The sequence below is a fragment of the Leopardus geoffroyi genome, chromosome C3, assembly GCF_018350155.1.
Source record: "Leopardus geoffroyi isolate Oge1 chromosome C3, O.geoffroyi_Oge1_pat1.0, whole genome shotgun sequence".
In the NCBI taxonomy this organism is placed as follows: Eukaryota; Metazoa; Chordata; class Mammalia; order Carnivora; family Felidae; genus Leopardus; species Leopardus geoffroyi.
The window spans coordinates 41,657,724-41,670,189 of record NC_059338.1 but is presented as its reverse complement, the minus strand read 5'-3'; the positions used below and the strand labels follow the sequence as shown (position 1 = coordinate 41,670,189).

Below are 12,466 nucleotides of genomic sequence, written 5' to 3'. Positions count from 1 at the left end.
ATGTATCCCCTCACTGCCACCAGCACCAACTCCTAGAGCCGGGGAGGGAGGGGATCACTCAAGAGAAGCTTGCTGTTATCCACATTCCTAGCTCCAGAGTCTGGCTCAGAGATTTTGCCCGCGGTGGGGGGAGGGGTAGAGAAAGCTATAAAACAGCCCCTAATCTCTTCCCAAAGGAACTGACTTCATTTACAACAGAGCCTGGAGACGTTCAAGGCTAAGGGTCCTCTCAAGAATAGTAGAGAGAATGGGAGAATGCTACAGCTGGGAGGAGCCTTCATGAGTCAGAACAAATATCAAACACTGACCTTTAAAGAAGCCATGATTTGATTGGGCTGGTTTGTAGGACAATTTGTCCTGGTTGAGTGTTTTTCTTTGAGCACTCTGAATATGTTATCCCACTGTGTTCTGACCTTGAATATCTATATAATACAGAAGGAATCTGTATCTATAATCTATATCTAGCAGAGCTGTCTTTCAAAAATTAAGATGGAATAAAACCTTTCCCAGATAAACAAAAACTGAATTTGTTGCTAGCAGACCCACCTGACAAGAAATACTAAAGCAGAATATTCAGACTGAAAGCAAATGACCCAAAAGATAATTCAGATCCACATGAAAAAAACAGAGAGCACTCATAAATATATATGTAATTGTAAAAGACCATATAAATGCATATTTTTTCTCCTTTCTTTCCTTAACTGATTTTAACAAGTGATGTCTAAATAATATGTATATAATGTATTATTGAGCCCACAGCCTATAGAAGTATAATATATTTGCCAGTAACAGCACAAGGGAGATGGATGAGAACAAAGTTATAATGGGCTAAGGAAATGACTACAGATGTTAAAGTAACTATAATAATGTATTGTTGGATTTGTAACATTAATTTATAAAACAGGTAAAACATTACTACCACCAAAAGAGGGAAAATGGAATAGAAGTATATGGGAGTAATGTTTCTATATATCACTGGAATTAAGCCAAGTATAAAGCCAAAGCTGAACTTAAAATGTATGTGGTAAACCCTAGAGGAACCATTAAAGAAAAAACTCAAAATAGACAATTCAAAAATAATAGTTGGAGATTCCAGCACCCTACTTTCAGTAATGGGTAGAACAACTGGACAAAAGGTAAACAAAGAAATGGAAGACTTGAACAACACTATGAACCAACTAGATCCAAAAGACATCTATGAAACACTCCATCCAACAACAACAGAATATATATTCTTGTCAAGTGCACCTAGAGTGTTCTTCAGGATAGACAATATGCAGGCCATGAAACAAACTCAGTAAATTTAGAGGAATAGAAATAATGGAATGTATGTTCTTAATGGAACAATGGAATGAAATTAGATATCAAGACTTGAAAACTCACAAGTATAAGGAAACTAAACAACAGATTCCTAAATAGCCAGTGGGTCAAGGAGGAGGAAGTCAAAAGAGAAATCAGAAAATACTTTGAGATGAATGAAAATAAAGATAGCACATGCCAAAATTTATGGAGTGCAGCTAACGCAGTGCTCACAGAGAAATTTATAGCTGTAAATGCCTATGTTAAGAAAGAAGAAAAATCTCAAATTAGTAACCTGATCTTCCACCTTAAGATACTAGAGAAAGAATAGCAAACAAAGCCTAAAGAAAACAGAAAGAATAATGGAGATTAAAGTAGAAATAAATGAAATAGAGAATAAGAAACAAAACAGATGAACATATGGGAGAAAAAAAAAAAAAGAGAGGGAGGGAAGCAAACCATAAGAGACTCTTAACAATAGAGAACAAACTGAGGGTTACTGGAGGGGAGGTGAGTGGGGGTGGGCTAAATGGGTGATGGGCATTAAGGAGGGCACTTGTTATGATGAGCACTGGGTATTATATGTTAAGTGATGAATCACTGAATTCTACTCCTGAAAGCAATGTTATACTATATGTTAACTAACTAGTATTCAAATAAAAATTTGAAAAAAAGAAAAAGAAAAAAAGAACTATCTTCCCCATAAAAAGAAAAAGAAAAGAAAGAAAGTCAACAAACTAAAAATTAGTTCTTTGAAGCAATAGAACCAGCTGGTCACCCACAGAATCATTAAAAATAACGCATTGCCATATTTAAGCCACCAGACATTTTGAGTGGTTTGTTATACAACAGCAAATAACCAAACAACTCACCCCACACACATAAATCAATTTTAGGTGAATTGAATACATATATAGAGAAAAGCAAAATTATAAACTTTTAGATGAATAGAGTAAGGAATGGTTTCTTAACACTCGAAAGTACAAATCATAATTTAAACTATGATAGTACATTAAAATTTTAAACTTCTGTTAAACAAAAGATAGTATGAGCAAAGTAAAAATACAAGGCAAAGACTGGGAGAGTATCTTTAAAATGCAAATAACCTGCCTAAGATCATTATTCAGAATATATAAAGAACATCTACTCAGCTAATAAGAAGGACAATCAAATGGAAAAATAGAACCTGAAAAATGGGTAGTGCACAAATAGGAAGAGCCAGATATCAAATAAACAGCAAAAGATGCTCAAACCCCCCTCATAACTATCAAGAACTAGGAGTAACCTGAGATTATACTCTGCTTGCAAATTAACAAGTTAGCCCGACAGTTTCATGGATTCTGGCAAAAGACCCCAGACTATTATTCACAGCACAGCCAGCAGCATGAGCTTTACGTTTGTGTCATTGCCTTTTGAGTCCCATAGGAGCAACGCAGAGAAGCCCAGACAGATACTACACACATAGTGTATCGTCTCTTAAATCTTAACCTTAAGGAACTCTAGTCTGTCAAAGTGAGCTGCAAGCAAGTCTGCCCAGCTGTGGCTCCAGAGAACGAGTTCTCTTCATTACACTGGACAGTAAGCAAACCTACCCTCTACTCTGGAAGGAAACACCACCTCTGTTGTCCTAGGCTGTTCACTCTGCAGACATCCTCGATAAGATAGTCTGGAACAAAAGCTGTCATTACCATTGCTCTCAAGAGGTGCCGTACCATGAAGAGTCCTTTGAAGAACTGTAATCAGAGAGTACAGATTATAACATGTAGATATGTTTTCACACTGGTGAGATTGGCACCAGGCAGACACCTACAAGTATTAGTAGTGGGATGTGGAACAACAAGAACGTGCATACTTGCTGAGTGTCACCTGTTACAACCACTGGAGATCAGTTTGGTGAGATCTAGTGAAACTGAGGGTCCGCATCCCCTACAGCCCAACAGTTCCACTTCAGTTTATATACCCTAGCAATAGTCCTGAAGGTGTTTGTAGTGAGACATGATTAAGAGCATTTATTGCAGCATTATTTGTAATAGCCAAAAATTTGTTTTATTAGCCTTTATATTCCTCTGTATGCCATACTTAAAATATGTGTTAATTGAAATTACATATATACACATATACTTAGATACAGACATATATACTTTATGTTACCAAATGCCTTTGAAAGGGGTACCATTAAAAACATACTTACACATTGTCACATTTTGTAAATGAGGAAACCAAAGCTGCAAGAAGTTAATAAACTTACCTAAGGGAGCTAGAAATTTAAACCCACATCTGTAGATTTCCTAGGAGAGGAGAGAAAAACAAATCCCTCCTGTGCCTCTTCCCACAGCACTCCTCACTCACTCCTCCGACACATTGATAATTCTGTCGCTTACATCCTCTAACATCACCAAGGAGCTGGCTATTCTAAACCCTAATTTTCCACCCAGAAGAAAACTTTTCTTAGCTGCGTCCACAGCTGTGATCGCAATCTGGGACAACCAGGCATAGGTCAAACAGCCACAGGTCATCAGAAAGGGGAAAGAAAAAACTTCTCAGTGATTGTGAGGCTTTCAGGGCAAAATCCAGGCTACCCCTTTTTCCTGATGCCTGACTTCAAACAGCAAACTTCTTTTACGCCAGAATATTTGCCATTAGGTCCGGAGTTCACTGCTCTGCTTAGAAAGACAGCCCCTGCCAGGGCATCCACATGCTCTGCTAAATCCGTTCTTTCATTCCCACATTTCTTCTCTCATCCACTCATTTGGTTATGTTTAGTGCCTTCTCTGTGGCATGTGTTGTGCTTTCCTTTCATTTCTCCATCCAGAAACTGTAGAAACAGTTAAGGCAGACTGAATGTACCCTTGAGAATGTAGATGAGTCACTCTGTCACCCCTAGTTAACCATTAGAGGTAAATGCCTCTGTGGATGTGGGAATGTGTCCAATTAAGTTTGATATATGCAAAATGCATTTCTACATAGCAACAGGATTGAATTTTCCAAAGGTCTTTGGACCTTTGCTATATTTTATTTATGTACTAATATGGAAAAATCTCTAAGATACATTGTTAAGTGGAAGGATTAAGATGCAGAATAGTGTATATCGTGTGCTACCATGAATATATCTGTACATATTTGCTAATAACTGCATAAGATATCTCTGGAAGGATACACAGAGAGTCAGTGTTGGTTGTCTAAGGGAAGAGGAACTGTGAGGCTAGAGTACTAGCATAGGATAAAAAGGTCTTCCTATAAACCCTTTAATAATTTCTCTATTTGGAGATAGATAGATAGATAGATAGATAGATAGATAGATAGATATTACCTGTTTGAAAATTACATTTAAATTATTTTATTTATGTATTTTATATTTATTTTTTAAATATTTGAGAGAGCATGAGCAGGGGAGGGGTAGAGAGAGAGAAAGAGAATCTCAAGCAGACTCGGTGCTGACAGCATGAAGTCGGATGCTGTGCTCAAACTCACGAATGGTGAGACCATGACCTGAGCCGAAATCAAGAGTTGGCTGCTTGGGGTGCCTGGGTGGCTCAGTCGGTTAAGTGTCTGCCTTCAGCTCAAGTGATGGTCTCACGGTTTGTGAGTTCAAGCCCCATGTCGGGCTCTGTGCTGACAGCTCAGAGCCTGGAGCCTGCTTTGGATTCTGTGTCTCCATATCTCTCTGCCCCTCCCCTGCTCTCTCTCTCTCTCTCTCTCTCTCTCTCACAAAAATAAACAAACATATAAACATTTGGGGCACCTGGTTTAGTGTCTGACTTTGGCTAAGGTCATGATCTCATGGTTCGTGAGTTCAAACCCCATATCGGGCTCTGCTGACAGCTCAGAGCCTAGAGCTTGCTTCAGATTCTGTGTCTCCTTCTCTCTCTGCCCTTCCCCGACTCATGCTCTCTCTCTCTCTCTCTCTCTCTCTCTCTCTCTGTGTCTCAAAAATAAAAATAAAAACATTACAAAATTTTGAAAATAAATAATCAAACATTTTAAAAATTCCGAAAAAAAAAAGAGTTGGATGCTTAACCAACTGAGCCACGCAGACACCTCTAAATTTAAATTATTTTTTTTTTAATTTTTTTTTCAACGTTTATTTATTTTTGGGACAGAGAGAGACAGAGCATGAACGGGGGAGGGGCAAAGAGAGAGGGAGACACAGAATCGGAAACAGGCTCCAGGCTCTGAGCCATCAGCCCAGAGCCCGACGCGGGGCTCGAACTCACGGAGTGAGATCGTGACCTGGCTGAAGTCGGACGCTTAACCGACTGCGCCACCCAGGCGCCCCTAAATTATTTTAAATCACAATATCATAGGCTCTATTAGTACTGTGACTATGACTTACCTTTTTAATTATATTTCATTCATTCATATTTTTGAGTACTTACTAGTTGCTAGATAAAATATACCAAACATCCTTTTAGAGGTTAAAGGATGTCCCCAGACTTTAGGTGTCTTCAACTCTCACCCAGTATACAAGGATGTGGTAACCATAGTGGTAAGTGTGTGAGCTAACACTATCTAATTTGGGAAAACTGCAGGTTTGGGTTTCAATGCCACCAAACCCTGGAAATGATACATCTTGAATAAGAAATAATGAGAAGTTAGAACTGAAACCTGCACATAAGCCAGGACATTCAAAGGGCTATACCCTCAGTTAAAAAATAATAATAGTAATAATTACATTAGAAAAAGTCGCCCTACCTGTAAGAAAGGAAGACAAAGCAGCTTATTTGCCAGATACCAAAATCTGGGTGGGGAAAAAAAAAAAAGTCCCCATCTCATGCGAGTTTGGGTTTAATTTATACTCTGATTATTTCAGAAATCCTCAAGTCAATAAATTAACATAATAAGTGTCTAGACAGGTTACCCATGAGGGATCTGGCAAAAGCAAATGCTAAACTTCTCTTGAGGGACACATCCTCAACCAGGATGGCACAAAATTCCTATACAAAGAAGCCCTGCTGAAAATGAGCTTACAGTCCAAAATTACAAAATATACTTAAGTGATTGTCAGCAGACATAATAAACCTCACGATTAGACTTTGAAGAACTTGAATAAAACTACTAGATAGAAATTATCAGAATAAGTTTATGTAAAATCAATGGATGAAAAACCTAAGAATAAGACATTCAAAAAAAGAACAGGGAGATTCACAAGAGAACCAAATGAACTTCAATAAATAAAAAAAGACAGAAATTTTATAGTGGATAGTTTAAAGTGCAGAATTGGCACAGGTTTAAAAAAATGGTGAACTGAGAAGTGCCTGGGTGGCTCAGTTGGTTAAGTGTTTGACTCTCACGGTTTGAGGCCTGCGTCTGGCTCCACACTATAAGTGCAGAGCCTGCTTTGGAATTCTCTCCCCCTGCCGCCACCCGCCGCCCCTCCCCTGCTTGTGCGCTCTGTCTCACTCTCACTCTCTCTCTCTCTCTCTCTCAAAATAGACCTTTTAGAAAATGGTGAACTGAGGGGCGCCTGTGTGGCTCAGTTGGTTGAGCATCCGACTTCGGCTCAGGTCATGATCTCATGGCTCGTGAGTTCGAGCCCCGCATCAGGCTCTGTGCTGACAGCTCAGAGCCTGGAGCTTGCTTCAGATTCTGTGTCTCCCTCTCCCTCTGCCCCTCCCCTGCTCACACTCTGTCTCTGTCTCTCTCAAAAATAAATAAACATTAAAAAAAATTTTTTAAAGAAAATGGTGAACTGAAAGATAGTTCTAAATGGCAACACAGAAGGTAAATGAAAATGTGGAAGAGACATTGAGTGTAAAATAATAAAGTCTAGCATTTTTAAGTAAGAGTTCCAGAAGGAGAAAGTAGGTAAGAATCGATACTTGAAGATACATTTACTGATAATTTCAATAATTGATAAAACACTCTAATCTTCAGATTTGGGAATTATGAGACCTGATCAGGTAAGGTAGTCATCCAATGGAATACTATACAGCAATAAAAAAAGAACTATAACCACATGCAACACCTTGGATGAATCTCACAAACATACTGTTAGGTTCAAATTGCCAGATACAAAAGAGTACATACTGTATGCATCCATTTGTATAAAGGTCAAAAACAGGAAAAATTCATCTCCAGCAGTAGTAAACAGGATAATGGTTACCTTGAAGAAATGGGTAGGTAGTATTTAGAAGGGGTTAACAGGGCAGCAGTGTTCCTGAGATTCAAATAATGATCTGATTCTTTTTTTTTTTTTCAACGTTTATTTATTTATTTTTGGGACAGAGATAGAGCATGAACAGGGGAAGGGCAGAGAGAGAGGGAGACACAGAATCGGAAACAGGCTCCAGGCTCTGAGCCATCAGCCCAGAGCCTGACGTGGGGCTCGAACTCACGGACCGGGAGATCGTGACCTGGCTGAAGTCGGACGCTTAACCGACTGCGCCACCCAGGCGCCCCTGATCTGATTCTTGATCTATGTACTAGTTACATGGATGATATCATCTTAAGAAAATTTGTATAGATGATTTTGGTGTTCTTCTCTATTTAACTTATATATACTCTAACAAAATATTCACACACAAAAAGCCCTCCAAACCCAAACAGACATAAGGTGGTGGTGGTACTGTTTTCATATATGTAATCTCTTAACCTTTCCAACAAATGTTGGAGGTAAGCCTTGTTTTCATACATTTGCAAATGGACAAACTGAAGTCTAGAGGGGTCAAGTGACCTTGACAGGGTAATTCAAGTGTAGTAGCAGAACCAAGACACTTGTCCAGGTCTTCTGACTCCAATTCCAATCATGTTTTCATAATTTCATAAAAAATTACAGTCCTGGTATCCTTTTAAAGCAGACGTTATTTTCTGAAAGATAGTCTTTTACAGAAATAAAATAAATGAAAATTCTTTATCATTGGTCACCTAAGACAGTGCATCAAGGCTATTTTTCAGAGCTGTACTTTATCAGTATCTGTGTCCATCCATGTGCTTTTATATTCTTCTTTCTGTTCACTGAGAGTTTAGACATTAATAAAAATTATCTCTGATTTAGGAATCCTGCCGAAAATTGATCTAGTAAAACAACCTCCATTTCTCTCTCTCTCAGGTTATATTATTCATTGCATAAAAAACAAAACAAATACCATGTATATTATAATCAAGATAATTAAGCACTAAGATAATGTCATTAGTTAAGAGGTTTTGGCGTTACAAATATATAAAACTAAAATATTCTGACAACTCAGGAATATTTCATGAAATTAATATTTTAAGTTTAATTAATAATCACTTATAGGAGTGATTCATCTTTAATTAAGATTTTTTACCAGGTCACTAGACTTCTGCCACTTTTTGAGGTCATCAAAACAGAGTTGGACATGTAATAATAATTACTGTTTATTAAATACTGTGTGCTAGGGAATCTGCTGGACATATTTTATCCATTTAGTCAGTAGTATTTAACCTTTTTTATTTAATAGGTACTCCATAGCTATTTTTTTATTTGATTTGATTTGATTTTAGGATCCTTAACCTGTTTGGGAAACTTTCATAAAACTGTAAGTACAGTTAAATCAGTAAGTGCAGACAATGTTAGGGATGTCTTGGGAGCTTAGCTATTATTTTTTATGAATTACAGTTTGGCTTGACAGCTGTCCTTGTGTTGACAGCTCTTCTGATTATAGCAGTTGTCAAACTCCATCCTTAAGCAGGTTGTAAATCCTGGCTTCTTCCGATTAAAACTGGGTCAGAGCCAATGGCAGGTTAACTAGAGGCCAGTATTCTACTACTGTATGTCCTCACTAGTTCATTTTAAATGGGTTTTGCAAAGCACCGTTCTAAAACCCATATTTGCCTCTGTTTAACTTTGGTGTTTTTTAATCTTCGCATACCGGTCCTCCTGTTGTTTTGTGATTAAACATGGTTCTTGCTGAAGAGTATATTAGTGTAAGTGTGGTCTTCCTTGTAAATGGCCTGTTAGCCTTCCCCTCCTCTCCCTCCACTGGGAATACTAACATCATTGCGTCTGTGTCTCCCAGGGGAAATCAAGGCTTTTCCTTGCACGTGCAGTCATGTGATTTCAGAGTGGGCAGGCTTTGTATCCTCATGAGCCCTCGGTCTTCCACGTAAAGCACCATCTGTTCTGTTCCTTCCACACTGTTACAGGGCAGTGGGAGGAGGCATTAGAGTGAAAATAAATAAAATAAAAAAGGAAAGAAATTCATCATCAAAACCCTGAGGATTAATGGAGTCAGAAGGCTCACTGCTCTGAATGAAAATTCATCTTCACCTGTGCCAGTGTCAGGGCTGCCTCTATGGCACTTGACAAATAGAGGTTCCCAGGGTACCATAAATTCAGCAACCGTTCTAATCCCTGTAGACTTGCTCAAGCTTTTCCGAGACAGGCTTATGACTGTTTTTGTATTTCCCAGCACATTGTGGGCACCAATATATCCCCTCATTAATTTGGTAAAATGTTAGCACCCTTCCCCTCTCTCATCTTTTTTGCCTTTGTCCATTTTGAGGGGATGGGAAGCTCACACATTTCTGAAAGATGACTCTGCTTTGTGAATTGTTCTTTACTTGAAGATGCCAAAGGCGGAGAATCAATTAACTAATGAATTTTGAGCAAATACCAAGTTCCCAGCACTGTGCTAGATGGAGAAGAGAATATAACAAAGCACGTAATCAAGTAGCTCACCAACTAAGTGGGGGTACAAACCGTATTTTTTTAAACTATTGTTGGGCACCTATATCTGCCAGTTGGCTCTGTGCGAAACAAAGGTAATTGATGATTACCAAATCAACGGTGCATCTCCAAGAAGTGTGTGTCTTCCTCCTACAATGATAAGGCTCACCTGTATGGTTTCCTCTTGTCTTTTAAACCAGTCTTCCTCTTCCCTTCCCTTTTTTCTATTACAACTTCCTGATGCTTGATTCCTTGTGCTCATATCAGTCTGTCTTTGCATAAATCCCAGGCATTTGTTAATAATTAACTCATTTTCCTTATGGACACCATATCCCTCACTCTGAAAGACTATTCTGCAACCCTGAAATTCCTAATTTACTTTTTTCTTTCCTTTTTTTTTTTAAGTAGGCTCTACACCCAGTGTGGAACTTGAACTCATGACCCCCAAGATCAAGAGTCGCGTGCTCTACCTACTGAGCCAGCCAGGTTCCTCCTGAACTTCCTGATTTAAACCTCACTTTACAGTTAGACTTGAGCTAAAATTTCACTCACATTTGTTAGGTTAGGGGATTATTATGTAGCCTGCTTAGCCTTTTCTCAGCTGGTTGGCTGTGGTCCTTTAGATGTGGAACTTAAAAATTTAAGCTCTATTCCTGGGTTAGTACTCATATGTTATATCCTATCTCACTGTTGGGAAAGTCGTTTCATTATATGCCATGTATGAAATTAACGCTCCTTTGTCTGAGATGGCCAGCTTAGTGTCTTCAGCCATAGTACACATCTACTTAGCCTTGATCTTCATGCTTAGGAGCCTTAAGTATTGGGTTAGATTTGTGCCAAGTGTAATCTGACAGATTGTGGTAGTTATTATCCTGTATTACAGATTTATACACTAGGAAATTTATTCCTTTGATCCTGCTTTAAAAGTTCCAATTTTAAAACCTAACTGTTTCTTACAATAAGTTGAGACTGATAGCTGCGGCAAAAAGGTTAAATGATTATTTCTCAAAATATAAATGTCATGTAGCTAGTTCTATACGGGATAAATATCTCTTCTCACAACTACTTGATACTAGGCAGTGTGTCTTTAACTTTGTTATATGTTATAAGAGACTGCCTTCCATTGGAGTCCAATCTGGTGTACAGTGATTCATGGTAAAACCATTCGGAAATGTAAAACTAAAATCTTCATTATATTATTTGAGGGACATCACTTTAAATTCTTGAAGGGATATTGTATTCCTACATACTTTCTGTTGAATCCTGGGCTTGGTGGGATATTCTGTCTCCGCCTTCCTCCCTGTCTGTGGCATACCATAACAAAATACAATCTCAGCCCATTAATACCTGTCCCAGGACTGGACTAGGCAGTTCTTGCCTTTTTCTCCCTTTTCTCCTACTCTCTATGTATTATTCATTCATCCATCAAATGTTAATTTAACATTTATAATCCTGGTAGCTTTCTAAGAAATCCCACACCACTGAAGACAGAGATAGGGTTCTCAAATGGTCTGATTTAAAAATTTTTTTTCAACGTTTATTTATTTATTTATTTTTTGGGGGGGGACAGAGAGAGACAGAGCATGAACGGGGGAGGGGCAGAGAGAGAGGGAGACACAGAATCGGAAACAGGCTCCAGGCTCTGAGCCATCAGCCCAGAGCCCGAGACGGGGCTCAAACTCACGGACCGCGAGATCGTGACCTGGCTGAAGTCAGACGCTTAACCGACTGCGCCACCCAGGCGCCCCACAAATGGTCTGATTTTAGCTCAGAGTAAATTCTCCTCTCCATCTCTATTCACTTAGCACCACCTCTGAGCCTGTGTTATTATGTAGAGATTGGTGCCCGAGTGAAGCTGTCCCAAGGATATAACTTATCACAACCTGGTTTTGGCTGTTGGCTCTATGCCATCGAACAGCACATAGCAGGGGGGCCAGAGCTGGAAACACCCACCAGCAGAGGAAAGAGTCAAGGAGCCAGAGAAACTATCTGAGTAACAATAAAGAGCAAAAGAAGAAATATCACTACTAAATCATTTAAAACCAAACTCCTATAGAGTTCTATTTCCACTTAAGATATAGAAAACTATAAGAGAACAATGCTCCCATCCTAACAAGAAGAAAAGGATAGATAATCTACAAGATTGTTAATTTCTTGAACCCATCAGATAGCAGAGGTTGCATGGCAGCAAAGTAAACTGGATTCCAAAGGATGACAGTCCCCCACAAGACACACAAACTGTTTCGCCTTCAGTGGAGCACCTAAGGAGAAAGCAGCCACTATAAACGCTGGTAAGAAAACAGCTAAAATCGACAGATTCTTAAAGTGAGTTAGTCTGACATTCTAGAGTAACAGGGAGCCTCAGGCCCAAGAGGAATCCTCATTCACATGCTCTTTGCCATAAACTGGGAGAACCATAAGAGGAACTGAGAACAGAGAGAGCCCTTCCCAGTGACACACAGGCATGAAACCCTGCCATTTCCCTGGATTCTTATTTCATACAAAGCAAAATGCTTAAGACCCTCAGGAAGAGCAGAA

At 38.9% G+C, this 12,466-nt stretch overlaps 1 protein-coding gene across 6 annotated transcripts in view; it reads left to right on the top strand.

Moving 5' to 3' along the window:
* ACBD6 (acyl-CoA binding domain containing 6) overlaps positions 1-12,466 on the top strand; it is a 223,140-nt gene that overhangs the window by 187,537 nt on the left and 23,137 nt on the right. The window contains exons 8-9 of one of the 6 annotated variants that reach the window (XM_045452564.1): positions 8,764-8,798; positions 10,337-11,430. The exons of 4 other annotated variants lie outside the window; for them this stretch is intronic. In XM_045452564.1, coding sequence (XP_045308520.1) covers positions 8,764-8,798; positions 10,337-10,369 — 68 coding nt within the window. In that variant the 3' untranslated portion in view covers positions 10,370-11,430. Of the gene's footprint in view, positions 1-8,763; positions 8,799-10,336; positions 11,431-12,466 lie in introns of those variants that run through there. One more of the 6 variants, XM_045452565.1, reaches the window with a different exon arrangement.